This window comes from Anneissia japonica, unplaced genomic scaffold, assembly GCF_011630105.1.
Source record: "Anneissia japonica isolate Jap-2015-1 unplaced genomic scaffold, ASM1163010v1 scaffold2756_len2360902_cov194, whole genome shotgun sequence".
Taxonomy (NCBI): Eukaryota; Metazoa; Echinodermata; class Crinoidea; order Comatulida; family Comatulidae; genus Anneissia; species Anneissia japonica.
The window spans coordinates 129,413-139,072 of record NW_022719050.1 but is presented as its reverse complement, the minus strand read 5'-3'; the positions used below and the strand labels follow the sequence as shown (position 1 = coordinate 139,072).

Below are 9,660 nucleotides of genomic sequence, written 5' to 3'. Positions count from 1 at the left end.
TGGACAAACGGCATAGAAGGTAGTTTGTGATTGGCTGAGGGCCTTGCAGCTAAGCCAAACTTTTGTTAGTTGTCTTCTGATTGGCTATAGTTACGTAGCAACTTTTGATATAAATTCTCATTTTTGGTTACAGTTTCCCCAAATTCACGATTGCCGACAATCAAATTATGTTACAATTTATTAGTATTGACATTTTTGTGCAAAAGCCAGGTAGCCCGGATTGGTGGTCACAGAATTGAACGTTTTCGATCCTCAACCCACGGTCTACTTGTCTTTGCCACATATTTAGATTAAAATGGGTAAAATTTAAGAAAATGGGTCCAGATTTTTCATATTTTTCGTAAAATGGGTCCACATTGTTTGAATTTACGCATAAAGTGGGTCCAACCTGATATTGTCCCGCACTGTTTGAAAATCCTGGCTACGGCATTGTTTACAACCCAGTCGGTGGGTTACATAAATACCAGCAACAGCGTATTTGCATAGAAACCAGTCGGTGGATTCTCCACATATTAAGGGTCATAATTTAGGGTGTGACAGGTGTTCGGTAGTATGATTTCAAAAAAAAACTTAGTACAATATTAGGCCTAGGCCTATCCAATTTAATGTATCTTCTTTAATTGTCACGTGATATTAAACACCATAATCAGTAGGTACGAATCCACGATTTCTAAACAAGAGACGGGGTCTAAATTTCGGCAACCCCCACCCCTTCCTTGTATCTGCACTGAATTGGCCCAGCCTACGTGGTAGGGTTACTGTATTGGCGAAAAAACACTTATATCACTGGTACCGTATTACTTAACAGAAACCGATTTAGTTGGCGAGATCATTGAGATTTTACCCGAATTGAGTGAGCTTGGCATACGAGTATGGTTGAGAGGCAACGTCATACAAGACCTTCCAGATGGCATTCAACCAATTGAACATCAACTCCAGTCTGCATCTGGATCACCAGCTCCTAAAAGCTACCGGAGTGAAGTCACGTTAGATGATCAAGCTTATTATATATTCACATCGGGAACCACAGGTACAGAGCCCTCATCAATCAATCAATCAATCAATCAATCAATCAATCAATCAATCAATCAATCAATCGATTGATCAGTCGATCGATCAATCAACCAATCAATCAATCAAATAATAAAAAGCCCATGAGGCTTACATCATACGCAAAAGCTGAAGAAAAACAAAGAGAAACCAAATTCATATGTAGCTAACGCAAAGGCAACAGAGTTGATTAATTTTATTAACCCACTCAGCAAGAAATAATATACAGGTATTTAAAAAAATAACAGTTGAAAAGTAAATACAACGTCCGGCATCAGGCAGCTCCGATAGCAAAGGAATACTAGGTACCGGTAATTCACACCTTTCTAGAATACATGCGCTATAAAATTAGCTCCATGTTATGGGAAATAATTTTAAAATGATATATTAATAAAATATAATTCTGTAAAATGATAATAGGCATTGTGTCAACTAGTGGAACTATTAATATAATAATAATAATAATAATAATAATAATAATAATAATAATAATAATAATAATAATTAGCCATTGTTAGCCATTGATATAGCGCATTATGCTAAAGCCTCAATGTGCTTAACAAATTTTAAAAAAATGCCGGGAATTTAAGAAAAATATTGTTGAAAAAGGTGAACTTTAATAGGGCTTTGAAGTGTTTAAAGAAGTTGCCATTTAAAATCTCCTAATTGTTTTAGTTATTTATCCAAGTTATATTTTTATTCAAACATAAGGATTGCCAAAGGCTTGTAAGAAGACTCATAGAAGTAACTACCTAGCATCATTTGTCTTTGACTTCGTCGGACTTCGACCAGATGACGTGTTGTATTCTTCTCTACCACTGTATCATAGCGCTGCCTTCAGCCTCGGTTTCCTCAACTGTATGAGAGTTGGTAATATTACTTTGCTCCTGCTTATGTACTTAGTTTTTCGAAATTTTGTCTCATGGAAGTTTCGAGGTAATTTACCTGAAATAAATGCAGATGCCTTATTCCCCCTTTTTTAAATTTGCATAATTTAGTATTGAATTCCATTTTGAAATTACCAATAAATATTTCTTTAACACTTTACCCAGGATGTACTTTTGCGATTGGTCGTAAGTTTTCTGTTACTCGGTTTTGGGAAGATGTTCGCAAGCACCACGTCACCTTTATCCAGTATATCGGCGAAGTTTGTCGCTACCTATTGGCCCAACCAAAGGTTAGAAACGTCACAGAATGTAGACAACTTCTATTAATAATAACCGGGAAAATACACACTTTGTTAGAACCGTCGAATGGCCGAGCGGTTAAGGGAGGGTCACGCAACCTATATCGGCGCTTGTACGAACAGCACGCTCGCCTGTGATGGTTCAGGCAATTTTTTTTGTTTTTCCTATTTCCGTCAGGCATTTCTGGAGATGGAGCAAGTCTTCTTGGATAAGGACTATAAACCGTAGGCCCAGTGTACATAATTGGCTCATGTGAACTATAAAGAACCCAGTACATCTTTCAAGACGAGTAGGGGATACCCCGGTGTCTCACATCCCCCTTTCCTCATCCACTACTGTACGAAAGTCATCGACAGGTGGTCTGTTACTAGAATAGAAGAAGAATAATGTTTAAAATAATACAATACAGTTTATGTATAGTACTGCAACATCATAATATCGGTAAATCCAGTTAGAATAACTTTTCGTTTCCTTTCATTAATCATCGTCAATTTCTTTTAGAAACCAGACGATGGCGTGTATCCAGTGAAGCTTCGTATAGCATGTGGCAATGGTCTTAGGCCTGACATATGGGAGGAGTTTAAGACCCGCTTTAACATTGAACACATCTACGAATTTTGGGGTGCTACTGAAGGCAATCATATGTTTTTAAATTTAGACGGCAAAATCGGTCCTGTGGGTCGTCTTTCGCCACTTATGAAGGTAAATCTCTTACAGAAACAAAGTACGTGGGCAGCTGTGATAGAGATATGTGTAAAAATTAATATAGCATGCTTCCATATACATAGAAAACAGCAATATCTGGTGGTAAACAATATTATTTATATATCTAGTGTATATATATATATCTAGTAGATATATATGTATATATATACTGTATATATATAATATATATATATTATATATATTATATTATTTTATTGCATTATTATTATTATATTATATTATTATATTATATATATTACATATATGTATATATATAATTATATATATATTGTATAGGCCTATATATATATATATATATATAATTTTTTATTACATGCTACCCTTAACAGTCATCAGCAGTGACATTTTTTACCATTTTCCTTGTTTTTTGTTGTACAAATATGCGTGCTAAAATTGTACCCTGTCAAATATACATTTTGATCGATAAGACTAAAATTCGTAATATACTAAATCAGTAACCCAACCTGGCGACATATATTATCACAAAAATGTCAAGCACCAGATAGTCATACAACAATTTAAACTTGTGACTAACAAGAATTGGTTTAAAAAAATCGAAATCAATTATTTCTTTGTGAGGAGTTAACAGAAAGAGTCATTTACAGTAATTGACTATTCCAATATCAGCAGTTTTACCTTTTTCAAAGTTACTGAGCGGAGGTGTCCATGTGATCAAGTGTGACGTAGATCTTGCTGAACCAATCAGAGGGAAGAATGGAAAGTGTATTGAGGTTTCCTCAGGTTTGTTATTTTGTAGAAAAATACAGAGAGTAAAATGCATTTTGATATCTAGGACCCCCGGCGCCAGCCCTAATTCTCTTCCACACCATACGTCTCTGTCACTTGTGTTGTGCGAATGGAGACGGGTCGCTAAGGATAAGGGGAGTGAATTGGAAAGTGATGTGGGCGACTTCCATTTTATTTAAATTTCGGGATAGAAACGGTATTGTTCCTTGTTCCTTGTTACTTCGTATTACAGACCTTGTACATATGCTTATATATATATGTTCTTGATTCTAGTTATGCCTTATGTTTAGCTTATCCATTAACCATGGATGAATTAATTCCCCCATGCATTAACTATAGTAATGCTTTCCCACAGTCCACCACTTGCTCATTCATTGTTCACCCTTATCACTGTTTATTTGTAAATTATCATGAATCCTTTATAGACGTATGCCGACTTGCTTTGACTTAATTACCGTATTGTTTCTCAAATTGTATATTGCTAAGATAGTTTCTCAATATGTTCATTTTATGTCAAGCGTTGACAAAGACTACAGGAGTAATATCCGGCAATTTGAGGTACTTTCCCCAATTTTACCACCTCAGCTCCAATGATAAGGTGGGGCTGAGATGGGTGTGGCACTCACGGTTTTAAAGTAAATACATCAAAGGCAATGTTTTAAATGTATTTTCTATGGTACCGTAAATCACACATATTAATTAGATGGTAGTCGAAAATAGCTGATAACTGAGAATTTGTTGACGTTTCATTTTTACTATATATAATGGTGACGTGATGATGAATTATTTTACTATTAAAAGGTGTTATTTCCGGCCCTCTAGAGGTACTATTTCCTCAAATTGTTTCTTCCCTCAGCAGCAACCATGGTGGGCTGTGAGGTGGATGTGGCCTCACGGCTTTGAGGTAGGTCATTGAATAATTTTCTTACCTCAGCCCAAACCATGGTGGGACTGAGGTGCTTTGTGGACTCACGGCTTTGTAGGTAAATTAAATACACCAAAGACAATGTTTTTAATGTTTTATTTTCTATGGTACATAGATGTGTATAAGAGACAGTAAATAACGAGTCGAAAACGTATGATATATTGAACGAGGTCTCGCTCTCATCTGTGATACAACTCAGTAGTAAACTCTAGCAAAATGTATTCATGTTCAATCAACAAGCCCAGATCACTTTCTGATTCAAAAATCATGAACTTACCAAAATAATATTTGATCTATCTAAAATTTAATGACATTAAAATGCATATAATAATAAATCATATGTTTAGGCTTGTATATAAGCTTATATTCTGTTATATATAAATGTATATAGGCCTATTATTAACATACTGTATATCAAATTATAAATATTTACATTTCTACTTACTATACAATAGGACCACCACGTTCCTATTCTGCAAATTCGAAGAAAATATGAATATACAAAGATTGAAATTGTATAGCTTAGTGGTTTAGATACTGGCCTTCTAATTACCATGGTGATACCAGGGTCCTGTTTTCAATGGACTTTTGCGGTAAGCCCCGCCCCTTGGATATTGTTGCTAGGGTCCCATAAAACGATTCCACTCGATATAAAAAGGCTCAGGCCACTTGATAATAATTTTTATGCCGTAATTGGTGAGTGTTATGAGAAAAAAAAAACCAAATTCAAATGAAAGTGTTGTGTCAAATAATTTGATAGGCCTATTGTATCAGTTGGGATTCTAGAACAACAGCATTTACAAGAAAACACTAGAAACTTGCTGTGTAAGGATGCAAGGGGTGGATCCAATAGGTTGGGTGGAGGTAATTTGAAGAAAAAGTAAAATATTTCTATAGGTCCTCTGGCCCATTTGTTATTGCCACTGCTGCTAGCGCTCTCCACTTAGTAATTTGAATGATATGACTCACAGTTTCCTGATGAAGTCCACTGTGTGGACGAAAGCTAGAGAATAAATTCTATATTGTTAGTCTCAAAAGTGCTGCTGTTATTTACTTTATATTGTTCTATACCATGGTTTCAGTAATTCAGCTATAGGCCTAGGTCTTAATGTAGAATCGGTTGGCTTCTTTAGTTTCCGATACTCATATTTTATATTGTTAAGAATTATATGAATGATATGAGTAACAAATGAATTTCATTTAATTTTGAATCGGTTGTGGCTTGGAATCCCAACCTTGAGGTCAGGGGTTCGAAACTGTCGCTGTACAAGTCGCTTGTGTCCTTCGGCAAGGCATTTTATTTACGTTTCTCTCTCTCCCTCCTGGGCGGATGCAGGCCGGGGTACAGACGGTGCGAGCCCACCTCCCTAAAATTGTATTAAGAAAAATAATTGTATTATATTGTTGACATGATTGGTAAGATTTTTAAGGTATGAGCAATTTCCGGGCACCCAGTGGTCCATATTCTCAAAATGTTGGGGCTGAGGCGATGGACTCTTATGCACCCATGGGCGCAGGTCATAGGGGCAGGGGACACACCTCCCCCACACATGTTTACGGGGAGTTGGTTCCCCTCAGTTTCCGTCCACAATGCAAGAAGATGCCTGAAAATAAACTTCATAAATGACCCAGATTTAAAGAGCGCTCACAGCCAGAGTAGATCTTATTTTATAACAGCAACATACCGGTATCGACAAACATTTAAAATCTGAGTTGCACAACCTGAGTGCGCGTGCCTTTACTTTGAAAATGAGAAGTGCAAAGATAAGATTGTTTTCCGGCACATGAAGTAGATAAAGTAAAGTAAATACATAAAAAACAATTAGTTTTATTTTCTATGGTACATCACAACTATTAATTAGATCGATGATGATGAATTTTGCTACATCGAGTGTCATATCCGGCAATTTGAGGTACTTTCCCCAATTTTACCACCTCAGCTCCAATGATAAGGTGGGGCTGAAATGGGTGTGGACTCACGGTTTTAAAGTAAATACATCAAAGGCAATGTTTTAAATGTATTTTCTATGGTACCGTAAATCACACATATTAATTAGATGGTAGTCGAAAATAGCTGATAACTGAGAATTTGTTGACGTTTCATTTTTACTATATATAATGGTGACGTGATGATGAATTATTTTACTATTAAAAGGTGTTATTTCCGGCCCTCTAGAGGTACTATTTTCTCAAATTGTTTCTTCCCTCAGCAGCAACCATGGTGGGCTGTGAGGTGGATGTGGCCTCACGGCTTTGAGGTAGGTCATTGAATAATTTTCTTACCTCAGCCCAAACCATGGTGGGACTGAGGTGCTTTGTGGACTCACGGCTTTGTAGGTAAATTAAATACACCAAAGACAATGTTTTTAATGTTTTATTTTCTATGGTACATCACACATATTAATTAGATATCTGTTGTTACCGAAAATCGCTGATAAAAGATTATGAGAATATACTGGCGCTTTATTTGACTATGGCAAAGTAATGATGAATTTTACTATATAGAAAGTGTCATTTCCGGCTATCTAGTTGTTGCAGGCCTAGGTACTATTTCCACCAAATTCCCCCTCCCAACCTTTCAAAACAGATGTGCGCCCTTGCACGCACCCCATACCGGCAAATCCTGCATCCCCGCCCAGCCCTCTCCCAACAGCGCAAAGTGTGCATGTTATCCGGTGACCAGGGGTAATAAAAATATTATTATTATTATTAATGTTCTCGATTCACGGCCAAACCTCTACCAAGCGCAGACCTGTGTATTATGCCTATGCACTAGTATAGTGCTCGCTGATTGTGTAATAATGCCATGACACAACAAAATTGATGCATCCACGCTGAATGGCCGTATTCGACTTGTTGACAATAATGTTTCGTTGTTGAGTATAATTTTCATTCGGCTAGTAAATTAAAACCGGGAAGCGTGGTTTAACGAAAAACGATCAATCGAATATGGCCATACGTTCAAGAGCTGACCTTTTAACCTAAAAACCTAACTACAGTATCTATATTCTTTGACCTAACCAATCATGCAATGAAACGTCACGTCGACATACTATACGTACCTGGACGTACTGTTTGTTGTTGTATTTTATTCTGTTTAATTTATGTTTGTTTGTGTTTTGACTATCATTTTGTTTTTGATAAGGTCAATAAAGTTGATTGATTGATTGATTAACTAACTAACTAACTAACTGTATTGTTATCGGAACACGGGGAAAGAATTGCTTGAGAAACTACTGTTCATAGGCAAATCTAATTCTAATTGTAATGGATAAATCGCAAGCTAAGTTGATCGGTCTTGGTGGGACAGCTGCTATTGCAGTTTACTTGCAAAGGAAGTATGGCAGTGCACTGTTGCACGACTTTACATGGATACGTCGAGGCCTAACAGTATATAAGTTGCTCCAATGTTGCGAAGATAATGGCATGACGGTGCTTGATTTATTTCTGCACAACGTTGATAGCAATCCATACAAGCCATGCATTCTGTTCCATAATAGTGTTTATACATACAAAGAAGTTGATTTCGAGGCAAACAAAGTAGCACATTTCGTAAAAGGCATTGGATATCTTGATCAACATGACACTGTTGCTTTTTTTATGAAAAACGAGCCAGCGTATTGCTGGTGGTTCTTGGGATTACAGAAGACAGGCGTGACTTGTGCGTTTATAAATTACAATCTTCGCGAAAAGTCTCTTTTGCATTGCATAAAGGTATCGGGATCAAAGGTGCTAGTATGCGCAGGAGGTATGGCGTTTGATTGATACGACCTTTAGAAATGCCCCAGCTAACAATTTTTTTTTTTTTTTTTTTAATTCATAAGTAGGCCTACGTAGTTAGGACGTAATTTCGAAATAAATAATGTTTTAGCGTTGTTTAACGAATATTTGAAAGAGTGACATAACAGTTATAGCTTCTCACTGGTTAAAGCCAGAGTTCCGCCTCCCCCCACCCCACCAACCAACGGGGTCCCATATTCTTCAATTTCCCCCAAATCGTTGAGCAATGCCTTTGTAAAAGCATTGTAAATACACCCTTAACAATAAACGTCATTAAAGCGGGCCAGATTTTGGCACTGTAGGCCTACTACGGACCAAGCATTATTGATAGTAGGGCCCAATGTAGTGATCGGTACACTACTACACTCGTAATTGCAGGCCCGTAGCGTGGGGGATTAAGGGGGTTACGAAGAACGCCCAAAACTGGAGAAGGTCCGCATTTAAAACAAAAATTGATATATTAGTAGGCCTAGATATATTTACAATGCTCTCCAGAGTATCGGAGATCATACAAGCCAAAGAGTCCACTTCCCACTAAAACGAACCTCTCACAATTTAAGTCACGCTGGCCTGTTGTATGATGAGTGTATGTCGTCATCAACAGTTTCTCAAGGAACAGGGGTCAGGCCTTAGTTGTTAGATTGATCCCCTGGTGTACCCTAATGTATCTAATTTGATGATTGGTAAATAATACCTTTTTTTCCATCAGAAACCGATTTAATTGAAAAAATCATCGAGATTTTACCCAAACTGCGCGAGCTTGGCATTCGAGTTTGGTTGAGAGGCAACGTCACACAAGACCTTCCAGGTGGCATTGAAACAATTGAACACCAACTGCAGTCTACATCTGGATTACCAGCTCCTAATAGTTACCGGAGTGAAATCACTTTAGAAGATGAAATTTGTTATATATTCACCTCTGGAACAACAGGTACGGTAGCCCTATAAATATATCAATCATTCTATTTCTCTTATTGTAAGTATTTAACCTAAGGCCGTTCTTGAGATAATTGATCAACCAGTTAATCAATCCATCAATTAATCAATGTCAGTCATTCAACAATCCCAGTCTTTAAATATGATTCAGTCAAGAAAAGCATGGCTCGTCGGAAATGCCATTTTGTTTTGATTTGCTTTTTCTTGCATATAGTTTTTCCTTTCTTTTTACACAATGTTTTTTCATGCAGGGGTGGCGCCAGCGGGGGGGGGGGCAGGGTCCACCCGGCGGGGGGAAAAAGGACAATT

At 37.1% G+C, this 9,660-nt stretch overlaps 1 protein-coding gene across 1 annotated transcript in view; it reads left to right on the top strand.

Moving 5' to 3' along the window:
• LOC117110756 (very long-chain acyl-CoA synthetase-like) overlaps nt 1-9,660 on the top strand; it is a 20,589-nt gene that overhangs the window by 4,423 nt on the left and 6,506 nt on the right. The window contains exons 2-8 of the mRNA XM_033253553.1: nt 809-1,030; nt 1,762-1,920; nt 2,103-2,227; nt 2,739-2,939; nt 3,611-3,733; nt 7,882-8,383; nt 9,125-9,346. Of these exons, the coding sequence (XP_033109444.1) occupies nt 809-1,030; nt 1,762-1,920; nt 2,103-2,227; nt 2,739-2,939; nt 3,611-3,733; nt 7,882-8,383; nt 9,125-9,346 (1,554 nt within the window). The remainder of the gene's footprint in view (nt 1-808; nt 1,031-1,761; nt 1,921-2,102; nt 2,228-2,738; nt 2,940-3,610; nt 3,734-7,881; nt 8,384-9,124; nt 9,347-9,660) is intronic.